We start from the raw sequence: 18,479 nt of genomic DNA on the forward strand, positions 1-18,479 counted from the left end.
GCTGAGACGGGTTAATACCTTCTGTTAAAGAGCTGGTGTATGTTGATATGAACAGCTCTAAATTTTAGTAGTATTTTGTAACTTTTTGTTCATTGTTTTGCATGATACTTTCAATACCATAATTTTGGACCTGTATGCTAATTTCCTGTGTTTAACAAGCTTGCTGTATCATAAAGCTTTTAATCTATTTTTTAGAAAGCTAAAAGCTTCTTAACTTATATTAAAATTTCACCATCTTAAAAGTATTTTATAACTACTGCTGTCCTTTGATTTGTTTCCATTTTATTTCTATTATCTTGCAGCATCTTTTATCCAAATTCTTCTTTCTTATAAATCTTGTAAGTAGGAACCAGTAGCTTTTCCTTAATTGCGGTCATGCTTTTCTTTTTCCATAATCCCATATTTTATTTGTAAATTCATTCTCATTGTCTCTTGTAGCTTTTGCACTTTAACTTGAAAAAGACAAGTAATTTTTTTTGTGTGTGTTTTTGAATGGGGAGGATTGTTGGCAAAAGCAAATTAATCTGCCTGAATCAGACCCATCTTTTCTGTACTTTAGTCTGTGATCATGTCATGAATTTCAGGACTTTGCACTAACCATGTTTTTTTTACTTAAAGCTTATTTTACAGACCTAGTGTTTGATTTGTATGCATTGTGCATGTAGTGTTTTTTTCCAACTACAGTATATTTCTGGATAGCTTATTTAGGACAAAAATGGCTCATGGGAAGATGCATAAAGATTTGTACTTATTTTCTACTTAACGCCAATGAAAATTTATGCAGTAAACAAACGTTAAATGATAAATGTGAGAAAAAAAATTAGGCGTAGGCACTTGTCATTAAGACATTTCCTTTAAAACAAAACAAAAAAGCACCCTATCTGTAAATTATAAGGTATTCCAATTGCTAAAGTGTTAACTTGCCTTTGTTTGCAAGGGTGACTGTGCACCTGTTGTTCCCCAGTGTCCCAGAGCTGAGAAGTTCTCTTTTGCTGTTAGACACACATAGGTGTTGTTAAGTCAGGAGTACACATTGCCTGCTGTTTGCTTTTGTAGTTTATAAAAGTTTTGGAAATCCATTTAGTCTTAGCTAAAAACAAGAACACACTCTTTAAAATGTTAATAATCCTAGAGAAAGCTGTCCAAGGAAGAGGAAAAACAATTGAAAAAAAAATCACGTTGAGTGCAGTATATATTTTGTTTTGGTAGCTATCCTGGAAGAAAGGATGTAGCCAACAGAGCAAGTGGTCTCATATCCACACAATGCTGATGTGCGAAAAGGAGGCCAGAAATCTCTCCAGAAAGACATTGGAGAGATTGGAGTGGTGTGGACTGGCAGAACTGGCCTGGTAGGAGGGAGCACAGAGCTGGGCAGAACCAGGTCAGAACCCTCTGAGAGGGTCATAGAGCTTCTTGTAGGATAAGGGAGCAGGAGATGGCTGGCCCATAGTAGCTGCTCTATGGAGGCTTTCTTATTTATTTGGCAGTTTTAGTGATTATGTGAGGAGAGAGACCAAATTAGGAGAATGGGATTCCACAACCTTCTCTTTGTCATACGGTGCGTTAAAATTTTTTTATTATTTTTTAATAATTATGTTTGTACAACAAAACTGGATGAAAGCCACTTGGTATTCAGGGCAGCATGAGATGAGTTGGCCAGCTGGAAGCAAAGCATTTCCTTGGAGGTCAATAGTAATGGCACCATCAAAAATTATATTGGGTTTTAAGGAAGCAGGGGAAGGTGGCATTTCATTTTTGTGTGGACCAGAACCAGGTGAGGCAGATCCTTGCCCTTTGAGAGAGGGGAGGAAGCGCTCTCTTCCCAGCAGAAAGTTGGGACAGTCTCTAGGATGTGAAGGTCAGTTACTTGTTTACTTCTTATGAAGTAAACAAGTTAGGTACACCCACAAATATTTCCTAAACAGAGGCACTGGCTCAAATGCAGTGAACTAATAGCTTCATGTTAACTAAATTGGACTTGATCTTTGTGTCCAGGATCCCATGAGCCTATTTTGTACGTTATCACGCATAGTGAAACGCTGTTTTTTCTCTTCCCAGCTTTAGCAACGCAAGCTAGTGTGGAGTTCCGCCGGAAAGGATCCCAAATGTCCACTGACACTATGGCTTCCAACCCCATGTTTGATGCAAGTGAATTCCCAGACAACTATGAAGCAGGAAGGGCAGAGGCATGCGGGACACTGTGTAGGATATTTTGTAGCAAGAAGACTGGGGAGGAAATATTACCAGCTTACCTATCCCGGTACTAACCTATCTTCCAGTTGCTTTATTGGTGTAACTTTATGATGCAGACTAATTCCCAGTGAATAACATTCACTTGCTGTCTGAATCCTGTGTTGCCAGTTTAAAAACACCTAGCTAGCCTTCAGAGGCTGGAGGTGAGATTCCTGGCTAAGCCCAGCACTGTTTTCTTCTCACATTTTCATGACGCTGCTTTTCACTGAGTTTTCTTCCAAGTTTCACTTGAAGGAGAGTACCTTAAAGTGCTTCAAGCTGGAAGGAACATTTTCTTTGGCATTTTCTTGCCTCCTGTATTTTTATTTTTGTTGAGTTTGTCACTCAATATTGTTCATATGGAAAAAATAAGTGTGCAGGCACAAGGCTTTGTACACTTTATTAGACCATAAAGGTTCTTGTGTTGTCAAATACCACATCACTGGGTTTGGTTTTTTGTAGTTGCTTTTTTTTCACCCTCTGAGTATTGAAATGCAGTAATATCCCATTATTTGAAACAGTTGTGTTTGAACTACCTCTGTGTTCAGTTTTATTTCTGAGAAAAGGAGGCAGTATTGCCTGTCATAGTATACCTTTTTCACAAATTTTTATTATGTAAAATAGCAAATACTAGAGGCAGAGAATCAGTTTTAAATAATGATTCTCTCAAACTTTTCAAGTACGTTTGTCCCAGATGGCATTAAAACTTCCCAGAAGACTGAACAATTTTATTTCTTGGATGTTGTAGTATTTTTTGTATAGATAGGTCATATTTCTCTTGGCCAGTCAGTGGGATTCCTCTGTGTGTTCAAGACCTTTGAACAATTAAGAGGACATACATGTTCTCTAACCAGAACCTGCAGAAGAAGCTAACTGGGTAGCTGGGTTTCTGCCCTTCTGCTTTTTCATTTGAAGTGGTTATGGTGGTTAAGATTAGTCTCGTTTTTCCAAATTGCTGATCAGTGTGTCTTGTCCTGACACCCTGTCCATTGTTCTGTCCACTACCTCCCCCAAGATTTCACAGTATTTTTCTTGTATTGGGGAGTTCAAATCAATGTCTTGCTCCCACCCTTACATGCGAAGGGAGTAGTGGAGAGCAGGTGATCCACTGTTAGTAACCAGCTGGTTGTGCTTATTCTGCTCCCAGTCTGGGTGTTGCAACAAGTCAAAGACTTCAGTAAAACTATGCTGCACTAGCTTTTCATATGAAATACCTGTCATTTGTTAGGGTTTATTAAGCTGGGCAGGTGTGCTTGCCTATGCTTAAGTAATGTAGGGGAAGATTTATATCAACATCTCCTAGCTCTGTTTTTGAAACTTACTCTATTTTATATAGACAAGATCAAATAGTGGCTGCAGAATCATGTGGGATTCTGATGATTTTATGTGCAAATAATTAAATCTTATCTTTCTTTGTCAGATTTTACATGCTTTTAATTCAGGGTTTGCAGATAGCAGATTTCGTTTGCCACCCGGTTCTTGCCAGTGTTATTCTTAACTCCCCTCCTCTGTTCTGCTGTGACCTGAAAGGCATTGATGTTGTGGTTCCCTACTTCATTTCGGCTCTGGAGACTATTTTACCTGACAGGTAAATTGCCATTTCCATATAAACATTATCAGAGATGTTGAGAGGTATTTGTCTTTTGTCATTCCTGCATAATTTCACCAAAGGAATTCTGCGATGTAGGGCTCACAGTGTGTGTGTGTATTCAATGGTAATAATAGCAACACTGTGTGAGCTCAAATGTTCAGTTTTATTTAATGCAGTTTTCTTTAAAGCAATAATAGTGCTTATTTTAAATGAAATATGTGAGTTGTTAGCTGCATATTCATTGATGCAAAGCTGTGCCTTTAAGAATAGGAAAATATATTGAAATATGTCAAAAATATATTGAAAGCCTATTGAGTTTAAAGTAAAATTTCACAAGATATTCATTAGTGGCTGTTGTTGCAGTGTATTCAATAAGTAAGTAATCTTATGCGTCATTGAATGGAAAAGTTGATAATTTACACTGATGAAGTTGGAGTAGGTTCTTATCAGAGCTTTATAGATTGCTGAATGTTTTGCTAAGTTAGGCACTTAATAGTAGTCTCTGCATGCCTTCTTCAATGTGTGTGTTATGTCTTGGTACCATGTTTCATTTTGATGTTAGGCATTTAGACAAAAAGCATTCTTTATCTCCTGGGCTTAAATCTGAGCTGCTGCTTCTTTTGGATAGGTCTTAGAAAGAAACAGCTACATTCCATACTGAAAATTACTTAAGACCATTGGGTGGGTATATATTTGATATTAACTTAGTTGCATTCGGCTCCAGATTCTTGTGAAAAGTTGGTTAACTGTCTGATGCTTTGATTTGCAGGGAACTCTCAAAGTTTAAAATCTATGTAAACCCCACAGAGCTAAGAAGAGCTTCTATTAACATCTTGCTGTCTCTGTTGCCTCTCCCTCATCATTTTGGAACAATAAAGTCTGAGGTAGTACATTTATCACTATGTTTTGTGTTCCATTTTTCTTTCCCTGGGAGTGGGTTTGGGATGGGTTGTGGGTTGTATTGGGTGTTTTCTTTAGCACTGGAACTCTTCCAGTGAACGTGAAACAATAAGACCATATTACAGTGTGTCAGTAGCAATGTGTGCTGTGAAGATTGGCTTTTGAAACCCTGCTGACATGATCTTTAATTGATACTGAAATAAGCGTATTTTTTCTTCAGGTTGTCCTGGAAGGGAAATTCAGCAATGATGAAAGTTCAGCATATGATAAACCAGTAACATTCCTGTCCTTGAAGCTGAGGCTTGTGAATATCCTTATAGGAGCTCTGCAAACAGAAACTGATCCCAACAACACTCAAATGATACTAGGTTATTTCAGCTTTTTAATTTATTAACTGTATTATAGAAATGTCTGTCTTAATCTGTCCTGGGATGATATGGGTTATTAGTGATGTGTTGCTTTGCAAGAAGAAGGTTTAAATTCCTGTCAGGTTGTCATATGTGTAATTTCCCTCAAACTATCAAAACATCTTAAAAAGCCTCACATTTTTGTTAATCTCTCTCTTTTTATGTGGAGTAGTGCTTGAAAAGTAGAAGCAAGAGTAAAGTTAGTCATAACTAGAAATGGAAGTAGGTAAAAATGTCGTAATTTTAGGTAGGATTCCTGACTAATGGATTTCAGAGAAAACCTTAGGTTTTGGCATGGTTAAGCCTAAGAAACGTATTGCCATATTGGTGACTGGTCATCCAGCATTGGCAAAATACAGATGACATTTTTTTAGTGGAGTGTAAATCCTCAGACAAAATCCAAAAGTTTTGGAATAGAGTGTGGAGCTGCACTATGCACAATTTGGCAAGCTGTGCTTCAAGGTAGTGAGTGGATTAACATTATGCTGAATACTCAGAAAGGAAGCAGAAGATGAAAACTTGGATAGTGCATAATCTGTCAAGTTAATTATGTTTTCAGTTAAGTACAAATGTACATGCCTATTATTCTTACTTGTCCCCTCTTATTCTTCTCTTTTTAGAAGTGATTTTTTCAACATGATGGTGTTCTTGCCCTTACCGCTTTCCTTTTGTCCCTTTAAAAAGGCAACAGTCTCGTGGTGTGAGAGGAGTGTCTGCCTTGTTCTGGGAGGCAGATAGTTTACCTGCTTAACAGGGGAGGGCAAGAAAATGATGCATAGTTAAAGGAAGGGAAACAAATCCAAGTCTGCAAAGGCTTCTGGAAGGTTATCTTGCAATAGTTTAAGCAGTTTCTTTTCTCATAGGAGACTAGAGGAGAGTAATTTGAAAGAATAATTTGCACCCAGTCCTGGTGAAGGGGTGAGAATATCTGTGGTTGCCAAGTGAGACTCTGAGAGCATTGGTGCACCTGAGGTTGTCCCACCTCCAGTACTATGTCTGACACCTCAAGGTGATGCTTTGTTAAATCCCACCCCTGTGGTCCCATGCCCCTCCACACTGAGTTAGTCTGCAGCCAGCTGAGTAGCTGCTCTACCTGGAATGGCTTTTCTACTGGGAATTATTATTCCCATGCTAGTCCCTGCCAGTTCACATGCCCTGTAATACTTCTCTTAAGCTCCTTTTCCCTTATGTGAAGTTATTTCCTGCCGTATTTAGCTGGAGGGGATTAATGAATCTCCACTTTAGCCAGAAGTTCTGACATGTGCTACCAGCTTCTCAAAAAAAGCAGGGCTTGTTTCCATCTGCCAATAAATGTTTGGCAGCAAGTAGTGCGCTTCATAGAATCAGAGTGGTTTGGGTTGGAAGAAAACCTTGAAGCTCATGTCATTCCACCCTGCTATTCCACCATGCATTCCATCCCCATTCCCTGGGTAATTTGGTCCACTAGACCAAATTTCTCCAAGCCCTGTTCAGCCTGGCCTTGGACCATTCCAGGGATGGGGCAGCTACAGCTTCTCTGGGCAGTCTGTGTTAGGGCCTTCATACACACACGGGGAAGAATTTCTTGCCACCATCCCACTTCACCTTGCCCTCTCTCACTGTGAAAACATTCCCCCTTGTCCTGTCATTTCCCTTCATAGATTAAGTTGTGGTTTTCCTAAATGTTCATTGATGTATGAGACAGGGGAAGAAGGCAGAAAATTTAAACTAAAGCCACAAAATGTGCCAGTGTCAGCCAGATTCAGGTCCATGTCCTTATTGCTTCCCTCATTATCTGGAGGTGATGCTGCCAAGCAGGTAACCTGAGTTTTTAAATGAGCACAGTCTGATGTGAGACAAGGAACCACTCCAGCCCTTCTGTGAAGCCAAAATCCTTCCAAACTGAGGAATTTGACAGACCTATCACAGAACAGTGGGGACTGGAGGAGAGCTCTGGATATCATTCAGTCTAACTGCCTGCCAAGGCAGAGTCAGCAGGAGCAGGTAACACAAGAACCTGTCCAAGTGGGTTTTGAATGTCCTCAGAAGGGAGACTCCATGACCTCCCTGGACAGCCTCTTCCAGTGCTTTGCCACCCTCCATGGAGGGAACATTTTCCTCATGTTGAGGTAGAACTTCTTGTATTTTAGTTTGTGCATTACTCCTTGTCCTGTTGCTGGGTACCACTAAACAGTCTGGCACCATCCTCTGGACACCCACCTTGAGATATTGATGTGATAATGATGAGATCCTCTCTCAGTCTTTTTTAGATTCTGTTCAAAGCATTTTTAACATAGCTGAAAGCACTCTGTCTCAACTTTCATCTGCTTCCAATGACTAAGCTTAAAGCAAGTCCTGTGTTTTAATAAGAGATTTTATAAGACAGGACTGCAAACCTCTACGTTTTAGACCTTCCATGCTGCTTGGTAACTTTTAGTAGTGAATTCTTCTGTAGTCCATAGTTACCTTCTTCTATCTGATTCTGCAGGTGCAATGTTAAATATTGTTCAGGATTCAGCACTGCTAGAAGCCATTGGCTGTCAGATGGAAACAGTGAGTATTTTTGTTTATGAAGTTGCTTCTTCAGAAAGAATGCATTCCTCACTTGCTACTGGAAGGGGCTCAGGTAGCATCTTGAGGTTTGGTCTTTTGTATGTGAGAGCATGGGGAGCTCAGGAATTTTCTCATCTCTCTAAACTGCCTTTCACTCTGCAGAATGGTGGTGAAAACAACCTCTTCAAAAGCCACAGTCGCACAAACAGTGGCATTAGCACCGCAAGTGGTGGCAGCACAGAGCCCACAACACCTGACAGTGAGCGGCCAGCACAGGCCCTGCTGAGGGATTATGGTAAGGAGAGCTCTTTGGAAAACCCTGGCACAGTATGCCAGCTTGGTGTTTTCTAGGTTTTTCTGTAACAGTTCTGACTAAAGGATTAATGTGCCCAGGTGTTTGAAGCCAGGGGGAATAGCCCAGCTGTGTGCTGCAAGTCTGCATTCACATGTGCCCTTCCAGTGGTTGTCTTAACCCTATTGAAGGACTCAACATTTTCAAAATCAGAATGTAAAAGCTTATGGGAAAGGTGTTTGCAAACTCTACTTTACGTTTTCAGGACAGTTAATTTCTGTCAACAAGAATGGGATATATGTACGCCAAGTGTAAGTTAAACACTTCATTAGTTTTGACAAGATTCCAAATGCTCACCTGACCTCTGCAGCACCTTTTTTAAACCACATTTAAAGAACATTCCCGGAACTCTGACTTGTATAGGGCAAGTAAGCAGAAGGCTTGTGATATGTCATACGCTGTAACAATAGAATTTAGTTTGCTATGTCTTGTACTGTCCTTTTTTGACTCTCTGTAGTAAAATCCATGTTCTAAATATGTGTGTGGTAAGCTGGCTGACTGTCAAGATCCTGCAATTTCATTTGCTCCTTTAGTCTTCAGTTTAACTGATGTTGGCCAATTAAATGTGAGAACAAATCACCTTTATTATATTGTAGCCTAGACTGACAATTCTGTCATCACCAACCAAAAATGTTTGATGATGGTTTTTTTACCTGGTTCTGTAAATATCCAGAGGAGGAAGACTATCAGTAAAGGCTTCAGTATATTCTAGGGATTCATATAAACATGTTGCTGCTTTCCCTTTTGCCAAGGATTTGCTTGTTTGAAATTATTGAAGTGCTAGTTTTCTGCACACCATTTGAATTATGTGTTTAATTTATGTGAGTTTTCATTGACGAGTGCTTGTAAAAATACTCATTTGTAAGATTTTTTAAATCTTCAAAATATTTGAATTACAGTCTTCATACCATGACATAACTTGAAATACATTTTTGTAGTGTATTCATTTTATTGGATTTTTAAAATTTCCTGTGCCTAGAAGGTAAGGTTGTAACAAGCTTATGTGAAGAATTGGTGTTTCCACTGGATGCTCCAAACAAGAGAAAATTGAAAACATGATGGTCTATTGTTACTGTTTAGCCATAGTAAACTCTTGAATCTGCTCCTGGTGTGACACTGGACATAGTTCTTGAGTGTTAAATAAGGTAATTTAAATTTTGGGAAGGATATGCTTTATCTGTCATTGTTCTCATGTCTCTTTATAACTAGTCATTGACCAGTTTTTTATTTCTGACATTAATTTGCATATTTCAATTTTAACAAATACGGATAGTATTTATGTTTTGTAGTAGCTTGAAGTGATAGCAACTGATACTTAAAACATTTTCCATTTTTAGTTAAAGGTTCAAGGAAACAGAAGGTTAAAAAGAATTGTTTCTATAGCACCAATTCTTTCATTATCTGTGTCTATTGAACTAGTGCAACTTTTGATAAACATTAGGTGTGGATAGAATGGTTAACTTCTTACATAGATATCCGAAATGACATGTTCTCCTTAGTTCCTCAGTACAGCTACTAATGGTTAATACACATCACCAAAGCATGTATTTTCCAGAGACTGAAAGACATAACATGACAGACAATTTAAGAACAATAGCAAAACCTGAAGCTGGGTGTTCTGCTACTGAAATGCAGCAGAGCTCTGGGATTATTCAAAATGTCTTAAAAAAAATTAAATTGAGCTAGCTGGTCCAAATGAGTTTGTATAATGCCTGGAGAGTACATGAGGGAATTAGCCTGTGCAAAAGGCATCAACCAATTTCAAGATGGTTAGGGTATATTTTATGTCTGTATTGTGTCTGCTTTGTCTTGTGCCTGTGCTTTGCTTTTTGTCACTAATGCTTAGTTATTTTCCTTCCCTGTGGTGTGTGGTTTTGGGGTTATATCCTAGCTCTTCATACAGATACAGCTGCTGGATTGCTGATCCGCAGCATTCATCTGGTAACCCAAAGGCTCAACTCCCAGTGGAGGCAGGACATGAGTATCTCTCTGGCTGCCCTGGAGCTGCTCTCTGGACTGGCAAAGGTGAGACATGCAGCTTGGTGTGCTCTGGCCCCTTCTCACACGGTGGTTGTTGTCCTGCTGCTCTGGGTGAAAGTCATGCCACAAAACAGATTCTGTGGCTGAGTTTGTTAGCAACTATTCTGTTTGGAAATTGAAAGGAAACAGTACTGCTGTTGCAGGTAATTTTCTCCCAGTGTAAACACACTGTGGCTCAAAAGACAGATGGCCTGGGAATGCTTTTTAGCTGAAACTTCTGTTGTACCATTTTTCCAATTCCCTCTCATCTTAGAACTAGTGTTTAGAGCTTGATAAAACATAGTGTATTGCTAATAGGAAGTGTACTTAGAGCAGCCATTATAATCTGGTGTGACAATTCAGCATTTCCTGTCATAATCCCTCAGGAATGCAACAGATCTCTTTTAATGTGTCTCAGGCAGTTTTTAGAGCATTAAGTCAGCACTGAGGCATACTGGACTGGGTGTTTATTCACTACTGCAGTAGTGTGAACTGAAGAATGTGTTTGAAAGTGTTCTAAAATGAATTAATGTGTATTTTTGGGTCTTACAGAGCACCACACAGAACTAGGGCTTTCTGCAGCTTGTGTGGTTAAGCCGGGGTCTTCTTGGTTTGTTTTTTTTCTTCCAGGATTATGGGGATGTGGAAATATATTATCTTTTCAAATGTATCCCCAGGTTAATGTTAAATATTGTAGTCTTTGCATAATTCTCATGCAACTGAAGTAATTCTTGCCCTGGAATATATTTCCCCTTTACAACAAAGTGGGAAAAGATAGATCACTTCCTCCTACGGAACTACTGTGGGGACTTGTTCTGCATGTGTCTTAGGCTTTGGGATGTGTCACCTCCATTCTTAGGTAGGGGCTGTTCCCCTGTCTTGTGTCTGTTCAGCAGTTATTAGTGGGACGTAGAAAAGTCAAAAATCTTGTTTCCTGCAGGAGTGTTGGTTCACAAACCTTCCTTTCATAAGCTCATGTTGAGGGGACTCTGTTGCAGATCATGAGCTTCTGAAGGATGTCCTGGCTAAATCCTGGGGCTCTGAATTGTCACTTCCATTTGTGGAGTACAGCTGCCAAGCTTCAGTGCTGGCACCAGCAAGTCCATCCACCTTCCTGCTTGGATAAGCATGGTCAGGCGCTACAGAGTAGAAAAATCCATCTGTTCCTGTGCTGAGTCACAAGCCATAAGAGAGAAAGTTATTTAGCCTTACAGTTCAGATCCTCATGGCTCATTGTGCTGTTTCCTGACCTTCTCATCTGGAGCCTTGCTCTCTGCAGCCCTGAGCTGGGAAGGAAGCAGAGAAAGGTGTTTGCAGTGAGTTTTGGGGAAGAGGTTATGGGGTTTTTGTCAGTTTGCTTGTCCAGGGATGGCTTTTTTATTCGTTTTACCAATGGTGAAAGTTATTGTGCTGAGAATATGTCTAGGGGAAAGTTACTTGAACAGAATGAAGCCCTGTGGAAGGGAGAGTTAGCAGTGAGTGGTTTCTTGGAAAGACAGAATGGGTTGCTAGAGCTGAAGAAGAAGCATTTATTGGGAAAAAAATTCAATACTGCAAATTCAGCTTACATTTGGTTTCTTACCAAGCCACACCGGTACCACTCCTGCTCTTTGAAACCAAGCTATGCAATGTGGTCACACCTCAGTGCAGCATTTCCTTACTTTTAGTTTCAATATCCATCACTGTTAAAAAATTTTACCTGCAATTTTAAGCTGTAATCACAAAGAGCTCAGTTTATTGCTGTTTCTTGAAACTGTGTTTAGAAATGTTTTCAAGAACTGGTTTTGCCTCTAAGATGTTTGTGGAGGAATTCTCACGCTGTCGCCCTCGTTGCCGTAGGTGAAGGTGGCGGTGGATCCTGCGGATCGGAAGCGCGCCATCAGCTCCGTGTGCAGCTACATTGTGTACCAGTGCAGCCGCCCGGCCCCGCTGCACTCGCGGGACCTGCACTCCATGATCGTGGCAGCTTTCCAGTGCCTCTGCGTCTGGCTCACGGAGCACCCCGACATGCTGGATGAGAAGGTCAGAGTCTCCCATGGATAGATTTGGAGTGCTGCATCTGAAATGCCTTTTGTACCCAGCCTGTCTGTTCTCAATACTTTAAAATAGTGTGGTTTGCTTAGCTTTCTTAAGAGTTTCAAAAATAGTTTTTGTGCAAAATACTTCTGAACTTTAATTCCTGATCTTTATTTGCCAATACAGTTTTTGGCTTTAAAATTGCCTTTATGGTTATAGGAATGTCTCAGTCTTTCTTCTTGCTTTGTGAAACTGGAAAAAGAGAGAACAAAAGAAACCTGGAAAAAACCAAAAGAGAAATATAGAAATGAATAGGGTATCCCATAGCTACTTGCTGCAGGTAGCCATGACTCTCCTCATTTCTCAGCTCTTACCTGGCTAAAGCGTTTTCTAGGCTTAACAGAATTCCTTTGATGCTAATATTTTGGTAATCAGAGTTTGTTTCACCAATTTTCTAGAAACTGAGCAAAGCATAGCTCAATATAAGGTGGAATTTACTTGGGAAGCTTGAGAAGAGCAGGATGTGAGACATGTCTTCAATTGCCTTCTGCCCTGCTGTTTAATAAAAAATGAAAAAATTTGAATGCATGTTTTTGTTGTTAGTCTCTTTCAGAGCCAATTTAGTGTTCTTTCTGTGTTCTTATAGATAATCAATATATATGTATTATGTAATATTTTATCTTTTTAGATAGCGCATTACATATCTTTATATTTTGTTTATTGTGTAACATATAAAAAAAAGAAGAAGATTGAAAATCCACTAGCAGAACTTCATTTAAAGATGCTTTCTGCACTTGCTTTGGAGTACTGGCATGGCAGTAGGTGACTGCGATGGGATAGGTTCCCTGGATGTGGCACAGGTTGTGTTTAGTCAATTGCATAATGCTTTATTCCACTTCATTATGGTCTTTTTTATTTCAATTACCACTATGAGGAGATAATGCACACAGTATGTAACACTATGTACTGGACACTGAATAGCTCATTCCTGAGTCACAATAGTCAGATGAGAACCTTTCCCTGCATTTGCAAGTATTAAAAATGCGGCTTTCCAGGTACTTCCTCTGACATTTGCTTTAAATTTAACATGCTATATTGCTGCTCTGTAAACTTCCTGCTGCAATTCTTTGTGACCAGTGTTTTCAGCTCAATGCTGGTTAATTTTGCTCTGTTAGAGGGCTTTGATTTTTCTCTTCACCTTTTATTCTGTATCAACAACGAATATAAGGAAGGACAAAGGCCAAGACACAGAAATCTGTCTGGTTTCTGGTGGTACAACCTGACCAACTGTGTTCAGTTTTAATCACTTATTTATTCAGGAGAAGTCTTTCTTTATTATTCTGCAGCTCAAGCCATGATTTCCAAACCTTTGTTGTAGCAATCTGAGTATTTTTGGCAGGTGATTTTGTTCTGCACAGCACTGGTGTGTTGTATCTGTAGTTCTACTGAGTGTTGGCTTCTCCTGTTATAGATTTGTTGAAGCTTTTACAATGTACTTTTACATATTCCTACTTTTCTCTTGGTGAATTAGATACCGTGATGTATTTTACTAATTAAATACTAATGTATTTTACTAATGATGTTGGCAATTGAAAAATTTGAAAAAGGATTTCTTACAGCTTTCCAGATGAGTTCAGTCTTAATGTAATAGAACTTAAAACTTCTGCAGAGTGTCCTAGAAATACATTTATTATTTCTTAAAGTATCTTTACATTTTTCTGTTGCATTCATAATAGTCCTCTTGGTAATTTGGTATACATGCAGTGAAATACATTTTGTGTATTTATCCATTCAGAGAACTTTTTACCATTAGGATATAAATAGATAAGTACGCATCTGTAAACAGAAAAAAATACCAGTTCTATAGCAAACGTGGTCTTATTTTAACAGTGTAGGCGTAATCTTCTGTCTTTAAATAAAAAGCTCATATTACAAACAGTGGTTTTTTTTTCTTAATGATATATCACTGTTTCCCTGAGGTTTTGGATATATTTATCCAAGTGCTTCTGCTTCAAGGTGGTTCTTTTGTTTTAGGATTGTTTAAAAGAGGTACTGGAGATTGTGGAACTGGGCATTTCAGGGAGTAAATCCAAAAACAGTGAACAGGAGGTCAAGTACAAAGGAGATAAGGAGCCAAATCCTGCATCCATGCGAGTGAAGGATGCTGCTGAAGCTACACTGACATGGTATGTAATTTGTCAGAGCACCTTTAATGTTCAGTATTGCCTTGTCTGAGAGTGTTTAATAGGGAGTTTGCAGCTGGTGGTTCCTGATGTAACAAGAGTGTTTAAGAAGCTAGGCACAGCCCTTTGGCCAGGGCTGTGCTCTGCCTTAGATCTCTCCCCTTCCCTTTGCAGGTGTTAACAGAAAACAGATCCCTCTGATCACTGTTTTCCCCTCCCGCCTCCTCTTTTGCTTATACAGCAAAACCCAGACCCTCCTCCAGCCGTGGTGTTCTGTTCCTGGCCAGGCTTCTCTGCAGACAACAGTTCCTTCTCTCTTTCACTAACCCCAGTGATCCTGTCTTCCCAATTCCTCTTCTCCTCAGCCTGACAGCATATGCTGTCCCCACTCTGGTGAGGAAGCTGGTAGACACTGTGTGACAGCAGGGAATGGCACATGCAGCACATGTATGCTGGAGCAGGATCGGATGGCTTCTTGCCCACAGTGTTTGGCTTGATTAATAAATTTGAGAGGTTCTGCTGGAAATGCAGTAACAGATAATGTGTAGGTTGGGGAAGGGAAGCACAAAGAGGAAAATTTGGATTTACTCCAGAGAAGTTGGAAAGCACTGTGTTATGAGCTGAACAGCATAGTGGCAGACAGGACAGATTGAGGATGGGGAGGAAAAATATGTTTTGCAAAAAGCAGTAGCTGGTTTCTTTTTTGCTCTGCTTTAGAATCCAACTGTTATAAACATTACTGTTAGTAAAAACAGCTGTGTAATTTCCAAGAAAAAGCAACTACTCATTGGAACTTGTGGACAAATCCATATTGTTGCCTGAAAGTCTTTATTTTAATTTAGAGAGATGAAACTGTTTTCACAGTTAAGTCAAAAAGTGTGTGGAGAGGACAATCAATAGACTTGCTTTTGCTTTGGGTTTTGGTGTTAAGGGTGGTAAGGTCCTGACTTAGATTGTGTGAACGTGAGTCTGACACTGGACAACTCTCATTACTGATTCCTGCCATAGAAATTTTCAGTTTTCTAGTAGCATTAGTGAGACCCTGTGCAACTTCAAATGATTTAAAACGATGCTTCTAGGGGCCTCTCCTAAGGCTGTGGCTCCAAGGAGGTGGGCACTGTTGGATCCCATCTGGAGGCTTTCTTCCAGGGAAAATTACCATTTGTGATTGTTGTGCTTGTGTGGTCCTGGACCTTTTAGGGTGCCAAAACCCCTTAAAGGGTTTTTAAGTTACTGTAATTTGGATTTGAAGGAAGCAAAGGCAGTTTTAACTAGTGCACTGCCATGTCTGTCCTGCTTGTTGATATGAAAGGGCTAAAGTATGGATGGCTGGAAAATAATGTTTTAAAAATAAACATAAAGCTATGGAATGGTACAGATTTTCATGCTTTAAAGAATGTCTTAATAGCTTTATAACCCAGGTTATAAAGAAGCTCATTCTATAGGCAGAGTACCCTTGTTTGTAGGTTTTCATGCATGTTTTTCAATGGGTGAGGGCCCTGATAATGTAACTGTTAGGTCCAGATACATATGAAGAATGCGAGTGAAAGTTTGTGCTTGGATGTAACAGTTCACTTAATCTGACATAACTCTCAACTTTTTTCTTGCTTGCAGCATTATGCAGTTACTTGGGGCATTTCCTTCTCCCAGTGGTCCTGCTTCTCCTTGCAGCTTGGTGAATGAAACCACATTAATTAAATACTCCCGTCTCCCTACCATAAACAAGCACAGCTTCCGTTACTTTGTTTTGGACAACAGTGTCATCCTGGCCATGTTGGAGCAGCCTCTAGGGAATGAACAGAGTAAGTTCAGATTTCCCATTTCCTTCTTTCTCAGGCTAAAACTTTCTGTACAGAGCTGTGAAACAAAGGTGCTTCAAGTGTCTCCCTCACATTTCAGGGGCTTTCCTGTGTGTGGGTGGGCACACAGAGCAGAGTGTTGCTCTGGGATGAAGTGCTGGGAATAACTTTAATGCCAGTGATAATCAAATGTGCACAAGCCTACCCAAATTGTTTATGCAGTTGTCCAAGTCTTTCAACCAGTTAGATCATATAGACTGCTGTTGAAATAATGGGTGATGGACAAAAGCAATAGCATTACGCTTTGAAACATCCTTGCTCGTACAAGAATAAAAATCTAAGTAGTATAGGAAACTTGATAGAGATAAGCGCTTAACAAATGGTTAGTATGTCTCCTTTATGCTTGCACCATTACTACTGCTTGCTTTAGGCCTCCTATTACTGCATATTTCTGTGGATGCTTTCAGCTCAGGTGGTTTTAGTTGCTTAGGAGCTGCTAACACTTTCCCGTGTCTGATCCTCTTCTGTCAATTACACCTCCTGTAAAGGAGATTTGTCACAGGGTGTTGCCTTTCACAGCTGAGCCTAATTCATTTCAGGCTCATAAACTTTGACCATCAGGATTTTCTATTACAAAAATCTGGTATTAAATGATGAACAGAATAACTGATCCCCTGTAAGTCTTCACGTGTCATGGTGTTGCCTAATAGAACAGATGAAAATTCTTTCACATGTTACCTCAGTTAAATACTAACTTATGTTAGAGCTGATGTACTGTCCCCAATACACTTTCCTCATCTGTAGACAGGATGGAGCCTAAAAACTAATCTTGAAAGCACATATTGCACAGAACTGCATGAACTAGTGCTGAGAAGTTGAGTTGTTGTCCATAGTGCTCTGACCATGTTGAGAATCACTGAGTAGATCTTGTGTGGTTTATGTGCACAAAAGATAAATGCAAATACCTTTAAGAAGAAAAGCTTATGATGAAGTATGATGATCTCATCTAAGGTGACTAATATTTGTAGCCTTTTAAATCTTGAAGAAAGTCTGAAATCCCTGCTGTGGGAATTCAGCACATCACTCCGGATGGCCAGAGCTACTGAGAGAATCCTTGGGGGGGCTCAGAGGTCTTGGAATGTTGCCAAAAGTGCTTGGTGGCTTGACTTTGACCCTTCTAGGGATGTGCCACCTGTGTATGAGGACATGAGAATCACTCAGGTTTGAATGGTGCAGGAATTATATATTTACGGTGTGAAATATAGATTTTAGGGTTTTGGTACAGGGGGGTTATAGAGACAAGATGGAAGAGTCAGGGCCTGCCTCGTGGTTCTTCTTTCTTCTTCTTGTCATCCATCTTCTGTGTGACGTTGGCACTTGTGGATTGGTCTATGGTGAAGGTGCACTTGGCAATAAGGGTGATTGGTATTAGGAATAAAAGGTAAATATGTTATATGTAGTTTTTACTATAAAAAGACGCAGCCGCCCTGTGGGCGGTCAGAGTGCCTTTAGCTGCCTTGCTGGTCAGATCCCGGCTAGGCAGAAAGAAAATTTTGTAGATAAGAAATAATAAACAATTTGTAGATCAAAAAGCTAAAGAGTCCAGACTCGTCCTTTGAAGCTTGGCCTGCAACAGAACCATCCTACGCGTTCAGGGCAGAGACAGACAGCAAACCCCACACCTGCAATGTTAAAACCATTATTGTGCTATTAGAAAGGCACCTCAGGACTCTGTAGTCTGACCTCCTACTGTAGACAAGGCATTTGGACCAGGATAACACAACCTGGTGTTGCCCAAGTGGGTCTTGCAAACCTGAGAGGACAACTTCTTTATGTCCCTATTCCTTGTGGGGAAAAATTTTCTGTGATGTGGAGTCAGAATCTTCTGGGTCTTTGTTTGACCATTTTATCTTTTGTCCTTCCACTGTCCTTACTGCTGCTATTTGTGAGGAACTTTTGCAGAAGGTCATGGAAGCATGATGGAAATGGTGTCTCCATATGCTCATTGTCTTACCTAAACAGGCAGTGACTAGACAATCTTCTTTGATTTCTTTGGAGATATTTGGAGAAATTGTGATCTGCATGAATTTGGAAGAAAGTTGCTTTTAATGATGAAACTGAGCTGGCAAGTATTGAATTGACATAGACTAGCACTAGCTGCTGCAGAGAGATTTGCTTGATTCTCACCAGGAGTTTTCTTCAGGGTCAGAGAGGAGTTAACCATGAAAGAAAAACCTCTACTGTCGTGCCTGCATTTTCTTCTTGTTGAATGATTACACAGTGAACTGTTTGCAGTATATGATGATGTCTTATTCTCTCTACCCATGTACTTTGCAGATGACTCTTTCCCCTCTGTCACGGTTTTGATCCGTGGGACGTCTGGAAGATTTGCGTGGGCACAGCAACTCTGTCTTTTACCAAGAGGAGCTAAAGCAAATCAAAAGGTCT

At 39.9% G+C, this 18,479-nt stretch overlaps 1 protein-coding gene across 2 annotated transcripts in view; it reads left to right on the top strand.

Moving 5' to 3' along the window:
* RALGAPB (Ral GTPase activating protein non-catalytic subunit beta) overlaps positions 1-18,479 on the top strand; it is a 62,953-nt gene that overhangs the window by 25,436 nt on the left and 19,038 nt on the right. The window contains exons 10-20 of one of the 2 annotated variants that reach the window (XM_059863028.1): positions 2,059-2,260; positions 3,653-3,820; positions 4,593-4,707; positions 4,944-5,091; positions 7,598-7,662; positions 7,825-7,957; positions 9,906-10,039; positions 11,873-12,055; positions 14,084-14,235; positions 15,847-16,034; positions 18,369-18,475. In XM_059863028.1, the coding sequence (XP_059719011.1) occupies positions 2,059-2,260; positions 3,653-3,820; positions 4,593-4,707; positions 4,944-5,091; positions 7,598-7,662; positions 7,825-7,957; positions 9,906-10,039; positions 11,873-12,055; positions 14,084-14,235; positions 15,847-16,034; positions 18,369-18,475 (1,595 nt within the window). The remainder of the gene's footprint in view (positions 1-2,058; positions 2,261-3,652; positions 3,821-4,592; positions 4,708-4,943; positions 5,092-7,597; positions 7,663-7,824; positions 7,958-9,905; positions 10,040-11,872; positions 12,056-14,083; positions 14,236-15,846; positions 16,035-18,368; positions 18,476-18,479) is intronic. The other variant, XM_059863029.1, reaches the window with a different exon arrangement.

The sequence above is a fragment of the Haemorhous mexicanus genome, chromosome 18 (assembly GCF_027477595.1).
Source record: "Haemorhous mexicanus isolate bHaeMex1 chromosome 18, bHaeMex1.pri, whole genome shotgun sequence".
Taxonomy (NCBI): Eukaryota; Metazoa; Chordata; class Aves; order Passeriformes; family Fringillidae; genus Haemorhous; species Haemorhous mexicanus.